The 16,937-nt window shown below is 44.1% G+C and overlaps 1 protein-coding gene across 2 annotated transcripts in view; it reads right to left on the bottom strand.

The window, feature by feature from the left end:
* The window catches only part of ARFGEF3 (ARFGEF family member 3), a 184,107-nt gene that overhangs the window by 105,915 nt on the left and 61,255 nt on the right, over positions 1 to 16,937 (bottom strand). For both annotated transcript variants that reach the window (XM_030316441.1, XM_030316442.1), the window contains exon 5: positions 11,533 to 11,601. In XM_030316441.1, coding sequence (XP_030172301.1) covers positions 11,533 to 11,601 — 69 coding nt within the window. The remainder of the gene's footprint in view (positions 1 to 11,532; positions 11,602 to 16,937) is intronic.

The following is a 16,937-nucleotide window of genomic DNA, read 5'->3' as shown; positions in this document are numbered from 1 at the left end:
TAGCCACTTTTTTCTCTATTTAAGGTTTGTCATCCTTTTCAGTCTACTAAGTTTACACCCACAAAAAGGAAAAGAAGGGATTTAACGTACCTAAATTATTTTTCTACGAATAGCTCCAAGATTATCTACAATGAAAATAAAGTGTTCTCACCTAAATGGCAAATTTAATTCGATGGATGATAAGCGAGATGGGAGAGAGACTAAGTGTTAACTTTTGTTGCCTCTACTGCTTAAGCTGGAGCTTTCTGCCGGGTGTCACTGTCATAACCTTTTGGGTAAAATTAATGATGTAAAAGTAAATACTTTCTAACAATTTAATTTACCTCTCATGAAATGCTTGATAGTCCAGTGAGCATTTAAAATTCATAAATTTATAAAAAAAATAAAACTCATATATTTATTTGGAATTTGGGTCAGATTAATTCATTTTTAGCTAAAACACAAAAGCAGATTCCAAAATATTTATTTTTCAAATTACCATTGAAGGGCATGTCAATGTTAAATTCATTTTCTCAAATGATCATGGGTCATAATGTACTTGAAGGCACAAGTTATACATACTTAGAAAAAAATGGGTCTTAATCTCAGGGGGCTTTTACGTTGCATGTGATGAAAAGACACATAAACCTTGCAAATCCATCCAAGCAGGTGGTGTTTCACTTCGACGAACCAAATTCTCTGTGGTCTAAGTAGGCACAGCAGTACGAGTCGTGCCTCAGAATTTAAGTTTTCTTTAAATCCTACATTCTCCCCAGAAATCTTGATAGCTGTAGATCTTTAAGATCTCTGAGCTCTGACACACATTTAAGGGGAATTTTGAGGTTGTGGAAACAGTACAGATAAAAGAGGAGCTATTTTAAGAGCTGACCTCCTGCTCAAGAGAAGCACGATTCTTTTTAATACCGAGAGCCTTACCCCCCATGCGACCTCCCTGCGAAAATTGTATCAGTCACTTTAGACGCATGAAGGAAAGCACAAGTGAGGAATGGGGTTTATGTAACATAAACAGTACAGGATATGGACAAGAACCTCCTAGAAACCAAATGCGTTTGAGTTTTAGTGTCTCCACCATTTCTCGTGTTTTATAGTTGCTACTATCAGGGGTACAATACTGGGAATGACGCATTGCATGTTTACTCTGCTTTGAAACGTATTAATCCAAGAAACTCGTTCTGCTAAAGTTGGAGGTAGAAATACTTTGATAAAAGAGTATCCTTTTAAATATAGCAAGACCATGTACCTGATAATATCACTACCTTTAAGTCCACAGAAAGAAATGCTCCATCAGCTATCTTGACATCTTCAGAAAAGCTTCTCTTGCTTGCTTCGTGATAATAATAAATTGGTAAACCAGTAAGGTTCTTCAAACGAGGGTTTCCATGATAAACCTGACCACTATATTCAAGGCCAATGATTTTTCGCTTTGTGCATGTTTTTCTGCTCTACCTTGAGGTCGTGCTAAAATGAGCACATTGAATCAGAGAAGTTAAGAGAATACCAAGTCCAAAGGCAGGCTGAGTTTCCGGGAAAGGACTCATCAATTTCTTCTTGTAGTATCTCCAATATCATTTCTACCTCCCCCCTGCCCTTTGCTTTCGTAGTGCAGAACTGACATTCAAAAAGGCCCAGTCCTGTATCTCTGCCAGAGGCTCAAAGGGCCAAGTCAAATACCTTGTGAAAAGCCACAGGCCCCTGCTCGCCAGGGAACGCACGAAGACACAGGGCAGTGAGGAGTTTCGTAACGCACATTTTGACCATTTCATGCATTTGTGGACATCCAGCTTTACGGCATGCTAAACACAACTGAGAGCAAAACCACAAAGAGTTAATGAAGCAAAACAGACCCCACAGGCAGAAGGGAAAAAGAACAAGAGGACGCAAGTGTGCAAGCCATACGTAAGCAATAGAAGTTTTATGCCATCAAGTAAGTGGACTGATAAATAACAGTACTAGGTTAAACCCGGGGTAGTATCACTATTATGAAGTACGAAGCAGCACAGTAGAATGTGGTAGACATTCAACACCGGCCAAAGTGATAACAAATTTTAAAGAAGCTGCCACAGGAGACATTTGTTTAGCTTTGCAAAATACATGTGATATGATCTTTGGGTCCTATCTGAATGGGGTTCGTGGCACAGCTTTGTTAAAACCGTGCTTGCTACTGAGTCACAAGTTCCATAAACAGAAGAGCTAGTGTGTTTTCAACTGGAAAATTTTTGTGGAGACAGAAAATAATTCACGGTGATAAGAAACACCGAGATCAAAAGATTAAGCTACAAGAAAGCAGAAGAAATGTCTTTTTGTATAGACTATGAGAGCTTATTGATCACATTCAAAGTCTAAACTCTACATTGAATCATCATGACAACTCAGTGGCCGACCCGTTTCCAGGTCAACAGCTGTAACAGGTGGGTATGTGACAGAAGTCACTTCATCATATGGTTCCTGCTGATGCAAACACACACACACACACATACTCACACATGCACACGCACACTCACAAAGTGAACTAAGATTATTTTATGATTCCTAAGAAATGCGTGTGTCAGTAAGTCCGATCATCATGTTGGGTATGGAAATTTCTTTTGGAAAAGCATACGCAGACAACTCTGGTGACTTCCCTCTTCCGCCTCCCTATTCTTCTTGGTTTAAGCTGGCATATAAAAACAGCTTAAGACATCCCAGACCTTTAATTCGTGCACCTTGATCTATAGAAGGTCTACTGAACTCTAGCCTCTGGCCTGCGAACCCATCCAAAATGAAGTACAGAGGACGTCTGCAGTGTTCTGTGTGGCTTCTAACTCCAAGTTTTTTCAAGAGCTATGTAAGTCCGAGGTTACAGGCAAGTGTGGAAATATGTTGCAAGAAGACTAGTTTGCTGAAATCCCATCTGGCAACAAATAACCAAAGAACAGACACCTCAAAGGAGTCAAATCAGAGTCAGTAAAGAGACGGGCCCACAAGGAAGAAAAGGGTTTCCAGAAGGAAAAGTGGAGACGTTCCTTAGAACAGGATTTCCTTCCTTCAGTGGCCTCAGCCACCCTGAGACAATGGTCTGGGTTCCCTTGACTGGTTTTCTTGCCAGGAGGTGGGGTTACTTCTCCCAGTTTTAGAGAGAACATGACAAATAAGATGCTTCCAAGATAAACTGACCAGATCGCCTGTGTACTTTTCTCCTGGATTATACCTGCAGACTAATCTGGTCCTTAATTGTAGAATATTTTATTTGCTGTAGGTCTCACAAATAATGCTACCACATTAGACTTAAAAAGAAAAAAGTATCACTGAACATTTCAGGAGTTATAAGTCAGCCCGTTCTAAAAAAAATATATATATATATTTTAATGACAACTAGTAGCATTAAATCGGAATCTTTGGTAGCAGGTCTACAGCCTCAATGTTTTTAAACTCCCCGGGGTAAGAAGTGGCAATAAACTAAACTATAAACTATAAACATCAGATCCTCAAATGCTAACATAATGCTCAGAAAAGATAAATTGAGTATCAATACATAAAGATACTGAAGAAATGGCATATGCCTAACAGTCACTTGAATCTGTGGTCACACACACAAAAAGTAAAATTCATCAATACTTTTGCTTCACATATGAAAACACCATACCGCCATTTTCTAACAAAGCACATTTGTAAAGATCCAAGGTGGGTAAGACTCCTAAAAATTTCAGTTGGCTGCCAACATGATAATGGCAAGATTCTACTAACATTTTCTAAGACTGACAGTAGTGATGAAGCAACATAACATAGTGGTTAAACAGCCCATATTTGAAATATAAAAAGTCTGAATTGGAATGTCTCGCTGTAGAAACTTGGGCAAGCAAATGACCCTCACTTTTCTTGGGATTCTTTATCTATCTTGGTTGTGGCAAAGATTAGAGGGGAATGTACAAAAAAACCATTTTATTGACACGCCCTAGGGACTCAACAGCTAGTAGCTAGGGTTGTTAGATGTTCTGATTAACCAGTGTTTTGCAGTTGGGGGATAGATGGATAGATGGAGTGAAAGAGGAAGTTCCCTGGAACTAAGAATCTTAAAGAAAAGAAACAATGGTCTTTGAGACAGACTTTGCTTGAACTTGACAGGATCAAAAACTGGAAGTTTCCCGTGAATCAGTAATCAAACCAGCCAATACACACTTACAAACAAGGCTTTCTCACTTTGAAAAATCCCACAGAGGAGCCTTTAGCATGCCTGAGAATATTCTCCGAATCTTTCTAATGGAAGAACACTAACCATTTTCAAATTCGCTCCCCAGAGCTCCTGGCTATGGTTCCTCTTCTTCCTTTACCCAAAGACCTTGGCAATTTTTACTCCTACAGCTTTTTCCAATATTAAGGTTACTACCCTTGGAAAACTCAACCTATCTGCTAATTTGGGCCTCATACTAAAAGAAATCTTGGTCTAGCTTTCAACCAATGAAGAGAAGGACCATGTATCCATAGGGAGTTTTATTTCTGATGGTATAAGAAATTGACCAGAAAATACATGTTGCATTTTTCATAATTACCCATTTTTAGATTTGACGATATTTCTTCTTCCTCCTGTATCATGGAAAACCATGTTCTGAAAAGCTTTCATTATTATAGTTTAATTAAGCAAGTTAAAGTTAGACATACAAAGGAAGGCTGCCCTCTTATTTACATTTTAAGTGCTTAATAATCCTTTGATAGTTTCAACAGTGCCTTGGGGAAATGGCCTCATTTTTCATACTGAAGTACACACCTCCATTTCCTGATCAACAGGTTTCAGGGTAAACACTATTCTTGAGTAAAAGTCAATGTACGTCAGAGTAAGAAAGAAGAGAATGTCCGGATTCTTAACATTTCCACAGGAGTTGTAAATGGTTGGTTTGAAGGTGTTTTCACAAATTGCTTTCCTAGCTGTATCAAAAGTGACAACAGGAGAAAAATTTTTTCATTCAATTAAAGACTTATTTTTATGAAAAATTCAGAGACGACTAAGAAGGCTTCCAGCAGCTAAGTGGTGGTTTTAAGCTAAAATGTCCTGCTTACTTGCTTGTTTTGTTTCTTTTTTTTGAAGGAGGGAGGGTGCAAGTGAGTGAGGGGGCAGAAAGAGAGAGAATCCCACAAGGTGCACAGATAGAGAGAGAGAGAGAGAGAGAGAGAGAGCTCACCCAGCGGGGCTCAAACTCACAAACTGTGAGATCATGACCTGAGCCAAAGTCAGATACCTAACCAACTGAGCCACCCAGGTGTCCCCATCCTGCTTTCAAAACAGAGATGCAGATTATTAAAGGCTCAATAAACAAGTACAAAGCACTTTGAGAGCCTGCAGAATCACCATTTGAATAAGTCTACTGAATACTATTAATTTTTTGTGGCAATATAACTTTCTTACATAGTTAATTCTTTTTGATGACGAAAAAGCATTTTTTTTTTTTTTGAGGCAGTTTTTTTTTTTTTTCAAGCAAAGGTATGCACATAGTTAGAAAAAACTCATATGGTACAGAAAGGTCAAGCAACCGCTCCCTTCCCTATCTGGTGACCCTTCCTAGTCTGCCGGTTCTGTCGGGGTGTATGCCTCACTTCCTAGCACAGTTCTTTTTTTTTTTTTTTTTTTGAAAAAGCATTTCTTAAGTGATTTCTATAGTGAAAACTGAAAGGCCGTGAGCTGTTGTTACGGCAAATTTGAGGAAATATAAAGTCTGGTGAGAAAAACGTTTATCCCTCTCTTGTGCAGCTGAATTAAACAATGATTTCAGATGACTGTACTATTATTCTTTCTTAAATTAGCCTTTGTATTATTCGCCTAATAATCTAATATTTGTCACTACCGATCCATATGCTTATATTTATAAATTGTTGCTATGCTCTTCATATAAATAGGTGTGCTCATCCTGTGCCAGATTCCATAAGTATGGGTGGGGGTGGGGGCATGCCCCTCCTTTCAAAGGCTGACAGTGGGCCTTAAGGTGAAAACACAAGGGGACAGCTCTGTAGCAGATTAAACTGTTAAAGCCTAAGAAATATATTTGATATTTATCAAGCACTGACAGATGGGAAGGGAAAAGTGGAGGTGATCTGGTGGGAGAGAATGGAAGATAAAGGGACAGGAGAATCAAAGTTGGTACTTATCGAGGGCATGCTGCTGCTGGTGGGATTCCATACATGGGGGCCAGGGCAGGGGGGTTTGAATGGCCACGTAGAGGTAAGGCAGCTCTCCCTGGGTTTTAAACCGTTTAAAATGAGAGTATACTGACATTTACGTGGGGCCCTGCTTCTCAAACGTGAATATGCACATGGACCCCAAGAGGGCTCTAATTAGAAAACAGATTCTTATTCACGGGTCTGGGGTGGGGCCTGAGGTTCGGCATTTCTAGCAGGTTCCCAGGTGCTGCTGATGCCTCTGGTCAGCACACCTTGCTCTGAGATTTTAGAGGACAACAGCTCATGTCATCACGGCTTTACAGAAAAGCTTGGTGGGAGGGGCACCTGGGTGGCTCAGTCGGTTAAGCGTCTGACTTCCATCATGATCTCACGGTTTGCGAGTTCGAGCCCCGCGTCGGGCTCTGTGCTGACAGCTCAGAGCCTGGAGCCTGCTTGGATTCTGTGTCTCCCTCTCTCTCTGCCCCTCCCCAACTCATGCTCTGTCTCTCTCTGTCTCAGAAATAAACATTAAAAAAAATTTAAGGAAAAAAAAGAAAAGAAAAAAGAAAAGCTCGGTGGGAGACAAGAGGGGCCATCGTGGCGGTTGCTCTCTACTTGACTTCTACAGCACAATCACTGGGGAGCTGTTACAAAATGTGTGTGCTCAGGTCTGCCCAAGACCAAAACACTCAATTTCTGGGACAGCCCCAGCCATCATTTTTTTTTTTTTTTTTTAAGGTTTCATCATTTTATTTATTTTTGAGAGACAGAGCTTCAGCAGGGCAGGGACAGAGAGAGAGAGAGAGAGAGAGAGAGACACTGAATCTGAAGCAGGCTCCGGGCTCCGAGCTGTCCTCACAGAGCCCAACACGGGGCTCAAACCCACAAACTGTGAGATCATGACCTGAGTCGGACACTTAACCTTCTGAGCCACCTAGGCGCCCCTAGGCATCTTATTTTTGCTAACACTTCCCAGGTGATTCTAACGGGCAGCCTTTTGATGAGAATCACCAACATAAAAGCAAGTCCTCCAAAGCTTTGTGACTGCAAGTGTCCCATATGTGACAGTTAGTTTGGGGAGTGTAAAGAGGAAAAGCCAAAATTTACTTAAGCAACTACTGAAAATGGCTGACCTTCTAATAGCAACCTTTTGTAAGCCTGTCCCTCGTTCTGATCTTTGATCACCGTTAGCAGTCAAATGGTGCATACTACTCTTTTCATCAAAAGACACATTTTGAAGACAAAAGGCAAGATTAGTTTAACTCCAACACTGTGTCTGCACGGTATTCATGCCTGAGCCTAGTTTGGGATGAAGCGGGGGTAGCCTCGTTGAGCGTTCCTCCCTCCACAGAGGACAGCAGCAGGGCCTCTGTGAGGTGGGCCTTCCACAGCCAAGATGGTGGTCGTGCGTGCTACACAGTGCGAGGGGAAGAAGCGCAGTCATTCCGACTGGTCTCGCATCCCAGTTCCACCCCTTCCTAGCGGTCTGACTTTTGGGAAGTTGGCAAACCTCTATGTGCCAGTGTCCTTATCTGTCAAAAATGGACAACAATATTCCCTGCTTCACGGTACTATTGTGTGGATTATAGGATTTGCTATAGAGAAAGCTCTTAAAACAGAGTCTGGCACAGAGTAAGCACTGAATAAATATTTGGGACAGCTAGATGACGTGGTCTTTGAGTTTACAAACTTGTCTCTTGCCCTAGCAGGTGCCATGATAGGTTTTCATGCGTCCACAGAGTGACCAGTTGTGAGAAAGAATGGCCACAGAGAGCCCAGAACTAGAACTTAGGCTGGTGGAACTACGTTGAGGTGTAGCCAGGCCTCGTGGATACACGTCCGCTATTCTCCGCATGGGCTGCACTCTCCAGAGTGTGTCTATTGTTGGCTTTTCGATTGGCGCAGCCGGGCAGAGTGCACCTCGGGCCCTAGATCTGTGATGCTCATTCATGCTCGGGGGTCACCCTGCCTCTCTCAGCGGACTGGCTTGTCCTTCCCAAGGACTGGCCACACAGAAGAGTGGATTCCTACTCTCTGAAAGCTGATGTCTATGTCAGGTCTATACTAGCAATTCTGCACGCTACCATTTATCAAAAGCGCTTCGAGATGGTGACTCTCGTGGCTGTTACAGAGCAGCCTCCATACCCCTGCTATGCCGGAGGACGTTCCAACGTGTCCAGTCCCCAGCGCAGAGTGGCAGATCTAGTGAGGCACAGGAGAAACTGGCAGGGTCAACCATGTCCTGCTGGGAACGGGGCGGTGGAAGAATCCGCTTGTGGGTCTGCGGGAGAGGCGGGACCTAAAATGTCATCTGGGGGCCTGAACACCGTGAGGGAAGGCACCCGCTGTCAAATTCAGAATGGAAAGTTTATTTTTAAGATCTCCACCAAGTCCTTCCTTCAAAGGAATGTAGTCTCAAGCCTTGATCGTGAACTATAAAGTCCGAGCCAGCGTGGGAAGCGACACACTTTTCTGTGATGGGCTGAAGCCTACTTTGCTACCCTCACGCTGCTGTTGTGCCAGGTGGGGGACTCTCCCCCAGCAACGGGATCGCAGAGGACATGGAAGAGGAAGTAAACTAGTTACTGTTGTCACAGGAGGCTGGCCCGATCGACGCTCCATCCTTTCAGGGTCCTGGCCGGGCCAGCATGATTCAGCGGCACTTGGCCATCATCATCAACCTGCAGCTCCCTAAGGGCCACGGCATGTCCTGCGCGAACAGCTTCTTACGTGGATTCTATCTTCCTTGCCTAAAGGGCACACCCACACCACGAGGCAGGTACTGCCATGTGCACTGCCTTCACAGGGAACAAACACCGGGTCCAGGGAGGTAGCCAAGGCAACGCGGCAGGTGGGTGGGAGGTGGGAGAGCCGGGATTGACAACCAAACACTGCTACTCCAGAGCTCGGCCTCTTGCCACTGAGCTGGAATGCCTTTATCTTTATATTGCTTTGGGGCTGAGATTTTTTTTTTTTTTTTTTAAAGCAAGGAGTTTTGTTTTTCCCGTATAGGTTTTGGTAGAGACCACTGTGTTTTGGCCTGTTATTCCATTTGGAGAGGCCTGCTGAATCTTTACACTGGTTTCTAGATGCCCTCAGCATAAACACCCTTAACCTGGCTGGTTCATGGCCGTGTGTGTCCACTGTTCAGGAATGACATCTCGAATCTTTCAGATTCCCATTCACAAACTGGTTCCCGCGAGGAATGATAAAGGCAGCCTACTCTCCTTCTTGCGAGCAGCTTGGGGACCCCTGATAGCCCCTCTCCCCTCTTGAGGGTCCCGCAACAACCTGTGCCCCCTCCCCAAGCTCCATCAGCAGGACAAGCTGCTTCTCCCTTCTTGCCCTTCACATGGCAAAGGGCTAACTAACACAGGGCTCTGACATGCCGGTACTATCTCTTGCTCTAATCAGAAACTGTCATTTTATTTTTTTAAGTATATTTATTTATTTTGAGAGAGAGAAAGACACACACACACACACACACACACACACACACACACACACACGTGCCTGAATTGGGGAAAGGCAGAGAGACAGAGACAGAGGGAGAGAGACGGAGAGAGAGGGAGAGAGAGAGACAGACTCCCAAGCACTGTCTGCCCAGAGCCCAGTGTGGGGCTTGAACTCATGAACTGTGACAGGGAAGGAGGGAGAGAAAGAGAGAGAGAGAGAGAGAGAGAGAGAGAGATTGATTGATTGATTGATTGATTCTGCACTGTCTGCACAGAGCCTGATGTGGGGCTCAAACTTGAACAGAGATCATGACCTGAGCCGAAATCAAGACTCAGACACTTAACCAACTGGGCCACCCAGGCACCCCAGCATTTGTCATTTTAAAAGGGAACCTACATGGTGTACTTAAAATAGATTCATACAAACAAAGGGTAGGTTGGTAATTTCCAGGGGCTGTGGGGAGGGGAGAATGGGTAGTTCATTGGGTATAAAGTTTCAGTTACACGAGACGATGAGTAAGTTCTAGACATCTGCTGAGCAACATAGAGCCTGTAGTTAACATTACCACATCAGACACTTAGAAATTTGTTAAGCTGGATTTCATCTTAACTGTTCTTACCACATGCACAACGAAAAAATGAACTTGAAAATAATAAGAACACTCACAGGTGTCCCTTAAAAATCAACTGAAAAAAATGACTGATATTCTATTTCTTTACTTACATAGAGTAAAACATATAAATATGTTAAAGAGAAGTGTTCTATCTATATAAATATATACATTTGGGAATTTATATTGTAGTGCAAGGTCAGCTAATTGCTTCTTTTTCTTTTGATAGATACATAAAAATGTTCAGTGTGCTCAAAAATAATTTTCTCCTTTCACTCTTTAATACCACACAGTACCATAAAAAGCACATGTATAGGCCAATATAAATAATACTCGTGACAATGGTAATTATGTGAGTTGATGGATATTTTATGCAGTTGCATTGTGGTAGGTTCTTTCACAATGTATATGTCTATCAAAACAGTGAGTTGTAGACTTAAAATATGTCGAATTTTTGTTTGTCTATTACCTCAATAATGAGAAAAAGAAAAAAGAAGCCATGTCCAAAGTGCTCAATATCAACTTGGTATCCTCAAGAAATGGTAATCATTACTGTAAAAAAAAAAAAAAAACCCACTGATCGTTAAGCTTTTTCTTCATAATTTCAGAATTCAGAATATCATTGCCTCTTTGAGGTCTGCATGTGTACTCTTGTCAAAACACATGAATCCTGAAGATACTCGTTTCAAGATATGGTAGGAAAAGTAGTCTAAGTGTATTAAAGTATAGCTTTGGAATGCTGACGTTTCCAAAAGCCAAAGGCATATGCCAGGCATTCAAGAAGCCAAGATTTCTGTTGGACATGCTCTTGGAAGTGCTGGAAGGTACAAAGGACTCAGTCTGCAACACAGATGGAAAAGAGAAGGCTTTCCAATGATAGTCACAGAATGCGTTCATCGGGGCTTGGGGGATGGGGATGGAGTTTCATCAGTAAACATGTCTCTCGCTTTTGTACCTGGTTTCTTAAAAACCATTTTTTAAAATCAATTGCTTCTCAATCACCCTTATGAAAAACAGACTGGGAAGGCAGTGCTAGGTGTGATACCCGGGTGTGGCAGTGGTGGGAGAACCAGTACTGTTATTTCCATTTTAAAGCCTCCAGTTAAGCAAACCAAAGCATGCAGAGCACGACGATCGAGCATGATGGCGCCCACAGCCCGCTTCCTATAGATCAATTCCTTAGTGGAAATTCCCCCATGGTAATGATCAGAAAAGGGCTCCCCCCACTGCTGGGCCGCAGCTCCAGCCCGTGCTTAAGCAGGCTGGGAGGTAAGGCAGCTGTGCGCATGCACCAACGGAGCAGAGCAGCCGGTGGGGGCTGGGAGAAGTGGGGCACTCACCTCTGCGATCTTCAGCACTGCGCTCCCATTCAGGTCAAAGGTCGGGGTGTAGGTTATGCAGAGTAAAACCTTGAGCAACCGGGAGGTGGAGGAGGAAGGGAGAGAGAAGGGGTTAATTTCAGAAATAAACAGAAATACGGTTTCACATATCATTTGTGCGGCCCCGCTGTTCTACGATTCCTTTGTTCTTTGCTTTATCTAATATTTCTTCCCGGGCCACCTCACTGCTCCCTAATTAGTGGCCACACGTCGCCCAATAAGACAGAGACTAAATACTGTAAAAAGCAAACGCAGAGACCCTGTCCTCCCAGGGAAGGGCCACTGCAAGACTGGCCAGCAACCACATTCCTCAGCAACTCTAGGAAGTCTGTCCAATAAGAGCAGGCTCAGTGCTAGGCACGATGTGCAAATTATCTAGGTTGATACTTTTGAAAAAGATATTTATTTATTTTGAGTGAGAGAGAGAGAGAGAACAAGCAGGGGAGGAGCAGAGAGAGAGAGAGAGAGAGAGAGAGAGAGAGAGAGAGAGAGAGAGGGAGAGAAAGAGTCGCAAGCAGACTCCATGCTCAGCCCGATGAGGGGCTAGATCTCATGACCAAGAGATCATGACCCGAGCTGAAATCAAGAGTCGGATGCTCAACTGACTAAGCCACCCAGGCACCAACTGCCTTTTTTTTTTAAAGTTTATTTGTTTTGAGAGAGAGAGAGAAAGAGAATGTATGTGTGTGTGCACGTGCCCATGAGCAGGGATGCAGAAAAGAGAGAGGGAGACAGAGAATCCTAGGCAGGCAAGCAGGCTCCGCACTGTTAGCATGGAGCCCGATGTGGGGCTTGAACTCATGAACCATGAGACCATGACCTGAGACGAAATCAAGAGTCGGACGCTTAACCACTGAGCCACCCAAGCACCCCTAGGTTGATACTTTTAATAAGTGTGATGACTACTGTCCTTATTGCCCTGATAAGGAAACTGATGCTCAGAAAGATTAAGCAAGCCGCCCAAGACCATACAAGTAACAAACTATACAGTTGAGATTTGAACCCAAGTAATCTGACTCCATGCCCTGAACCACCATGTCATCTGTCTGGTCCTCCTCCTAGACCCAGGCCTCATTGTAACTTTTCTGTTCCTGTCCCCTTCCCAAATCCACAAGGGATTAGAAATTCTTTACCAGGCACTTTCCTCTTCCCTGTAACTTCCCCCCAGATGCTGCCCAGAGTTTACCTATTTATTACTCTCAGGTTCCCCTTATTCTACAAGATACATAGACAGTGAATCGCTACCCTTTGCAAGATCTTCAACGACCATTAAAAATTTCACTTTCTACTTGAAGAGCGGTCAGATAACAGATTGATAAAAGCCTGTGCCATTTGAAAAATCATTTCTAACTTTATAGATAAGAGTAGATAAGAGGCCAGACTCTCCCTGTCCTTTGGCTTCTGACGCTGTGACTTTTCTCGCTGATAGCCTGAGGGACAACGGTGCTGGTGTCCGCTCCTTAATCTTGAACCCAACAGCCGTGTTCCGTGCCCTGCCTGCAGCTTGGCCCTGTCAGTGGGGATTGCCTGAGGATGTTTCTCATCGGGTTCTGCACAATTCATGAAAGAAGGCTGAAGCCTAGCAAATTTACCTAGTGCAGGATATGCCCCTAATCAGCACCCCAAAAACTTCAATTGCCAGATGGGATAAGGAATCCCTCCTAATCCCTCGGTCTTCGTTACTGGCCCATCCACCCTAGGAAACAGCTGCTCCTTCAAAGAAAGCAAATATGTATGCGATTAAAGAAGGAAGAGGGGATTTTTGCCCATTTTCGTTACCAGATTAGATAAGTTCATTGTGGATCGGTTCCTTAGTCTTTTGATCCTCAAGGTGCCTGCCACTCAAGAGTCAACTCCAGATAAAAATCGTCCCATGCCAGGCAGGCTGACAGAGAGAGACTGTGGGAGCAGCTGCCCTCAGGCCTACTGGGAAAAGGCCTTCTTCTGTCCAATGACTATCTTTGGGGGTTGGGGGTTGGTAGACAAGTAGTGAAAGCTGAGGACAGCAGTGTCACCACGCCGTAAATTGGCCCGGGGTGGGGGAGGGGCTGGGGGGGGAGAGGCCATGTCTTCTAATGCCTCTGTACTTGGTGGTACCCTTGCCCGAAACCCTCCCACGCTTGCTCCTCATGTGGCTTATTTGACTGGTTTCTTTCAGGTTTCCACTTAAATGTAAATCCCTCAGGGAGACATGTAGCCTCCTCAGACCACCCTCTCTAAAATGGCTGGTCACATCTTGTTTCAGGACTTTAGAGCATATACCAGTCTCATGAACAACTGGTTTGTTTACTTATTTATAATCTTTCCATTAGATTATAACATTGGTTGGGCTTCTGAAAGGCCCTCAAGGCTTTCTCATAGGGTGCTTTCTTACTTCGAGTTTTTGCTATCTCACAGTTTCCTTTCTTTGGTTCCTTCCGTTCCCCTACCTCCGCCCCCCCTCCCCCCACCCCGTGATTCATGGCAGGTGGGTGGGAGGTTATGAGAGACTGGCTGGTGGCGGTGGTGGTCTGTGGAGATAGGAGAGGACTTGTCCATCTGGGCTCTTGGATTTTTAAGTATTTACAATAAAGACCGGTGACTGGCAATACTTTACAATATGGAAATAATAATGGCAAATGCTTGTCTAAACTGGTTAATTATTAATGTTACTTGTGAGACCGGTGATCGACTTTCCGCCTTGCGCTACTCTGTGCTTTCATACAAGGTACACAAGAGTAGATGTGCAATAGTCTGAGGGAAGTTCAGGATCCCCGTACCCAGCAAATGCTGACAGAGTTCAAAAGGTCTTTGAAAAAAAGGCTCTGGGGGCGCCTGGGTGGCTCAGTCGGTTAAGCGTCCGACTTCGGCTCAGGTCACGATCTCGCGGTCCGTGAGTTCGAGCCCCGCGTCGGGATCTGGGCTGATGGCTCAGAGCCTGGAGCCTGTTTCAGATTCTGTGTCTCCCTCTCTGACCCTCCCCTGTTCATGCTCTGTCTCTCTCTGTCTCAAAAATAAATAAACGTTAAAAAAAAAAAATTCTTAAAATAAAAAAATAAAAAAAGGCTCTGGCCATTAATATCCAAAGACCCGCTGAGCTGACTGCAAAAACTAAAAGCAACCGAAAATAACGAAACGGACGTGAAGCGCGTTCACGAAGCCAGCTCCTCAAGCGCACGCACGGTTTGTTGTGTTGGGAGCACAGCAGGTTTTAATCACAGGGAGGGCAGTGCTCGTGGCCCCTGTGACTCGCACAATATAGACAGAGGGCACGGGGTCCAGCGAGGATGATACGGTAGACAGAAATGACCAAAACCATCAGTGGAGAAATGGTTGGTGTGCCCAATGCCTACCCAGCATTAGTTCACTGGATCAAAACACAGATTGGGTGTAGGAAATTTAGGGGGCGGCAAAGAAATGTAAAGCACGATGAGAGGGCAGAAAGCTGAGATTCACATTCTGAGCACACTGGCCCTCCGGGAAAACAAGAGCAACTAAACACTGAGGGCAATTCCATTAAAAATACATCCCTCATGGGGTCATTAAAGTATATTGACCACATCATCACTGAACAGCAGGAACTTGAGTGATCGGCAGCATCTTGCAATCCAGCTTGCTTGCACAGCCTCCATAAATGAGCTACGAGGATAGGAAAACAGGCACAAAGTGTTCCATGAAATGGGAAAAATCACTGCAAAGGCTAATAAAAATTTCAATCATTAAAAAACAATAATCGAATAGCTACTATGTGCAAAAAAGCAACCCCTTGATTTAAAACGTGTATACAAACTCTGGATAAAAAAAGATTGGGCCAGAAAGGAGAAAGTGAAGCTGATTTATTGTAAGAACTGGGCGTAAGTGACAAGAAGCGGGGAAACGTGGTCACCTTGGGAACAGAGGGGGACAGATGTGGACAACTAATGATGACGAGCATAAGGTCAGAGGTATGTTCTTCTGATCATGAATACCCTGGATTAACCCTCTCCCAAGGGCTTCTCATGGCCACGATTGGGGTTTCTCCATCAGCAGACCTGGCCCTGGACCATATCATGACACGGCAGGTGCTGTGATAATCAGAGCTAAAACACAGTATTTTAGTAACACGACTGTGGCATTTGATTCAGTGCCTAACTGCTGTGTGACTACATTCTCTATCCCCTTATCTGTAAAATCCACCCCCCCCCCCCCCCCGCAAGGATATTTAAGGAACGAATACATTAAATGATGGTGTAAAACAATAGTGCACATGATGCATCTATGTCCAGGGCTGTCTTCTCACAGAGGTGAAACAAGTCTCCATTTGATGTAACTCATCGTGGCCATTCTAACAAACGACTGGGTGCATTTTAAGTTAAAAAAAATCAATCATGTTCAAAAACAAATCTTTTGGAGTCGGAATTCTACTAATTTTTTAGAGTAGTTTTTTGTTTTTTTAGTTTATTTACTTATTTTGAGAGAGTGCGCACCTGTGCGCGTGCAAGCAGGAGAGGAGCAGAGAAGAAAGAGAGAGAGAGAGAGAGAGAGAGAGAGAGAGAGAGTCCCAAGCAGGCTCCAAGCTATCAGTGCGGGGCCTTAGGCAGGGCTCAAACTCACAAACCTTGAGATCATGACCTGAGTCAAAATCAAGAGTCAGGCACTTAACTGACTGAGCCACCCAGGCGCCCCTGCATTCTGCTATTTATCACTGCCCCAGATTCCTACTACCCAAAGTCCTTGTCATTCTGATGTGGCTTCCCTTTCTCCCTCCTTTACAGGCTCCCTTCAAGTCAGTTCAAGTCATTATTCACTAAGAGTCTAACTGCTGTGGAGTCACAAATATAAAAAGCAAGCACAGTCTTCGACATCAAGGAAGCTCATCTACCGGAGAAACTAACGCCTGCATACTGTCCTTCAGGGCTGGCTGCGGTAAACGCTGCTTCCGTTTTGGAGGCGAGAAGACATCGTAACTCGGAGAAGAGAGACTTTGAGGACGAGAGTACACATGGGCAGAGCACCGATGCAGGACAGAACAGGGAGGGAAAGACGTATCGAGCCAAGGAAATGCCACGAGTAAAGGCACGGACATGCGACGGTAGAGGCCAGAGATGGTGCTGGAGCCGTAGGCTGGGACCTTGTTGCGTGTTAATTTACGTGCTCAAGGTTAAGCGTTTTGCGAATATTGTTTCAGGGCTGGCCAGTCCAATGAATCACAAATAAAAGCAGAGGTGCTGAGCCAAACTATAAACCGGAGTGATAAAAGGAGATGCTTAACGAGATGGAGATAAGGTTGAAGACAGAGCCTCGTCATTCCAGTAACAATGAAGCGACTGGGGTGCATTTGGCAAAGGGATGCGAGAAATTCCCGCAGTAAAAGGCAACAGTCACCCACATGTGAAACCTGAGGATCA

The sequence above is a fragment of the Lynx canadensis genome, chromosome B2, assembly GCF_007474595.2.
Source record: "Lynx canadensis isolate LIC74 chromosome B2, mLynCan4.pri.v2, whole genome shotgun sequence".
Taxonomy (NCBI): domain Eukaryota; kingdom Metazoa; phylum Chordata; class Mammalia; order Carnivora; family Felidae; genus Lynx; species Lynx canadensis.
This window is presented reverse-complemented; position numbering and strand designations above follow the sequence as displayed.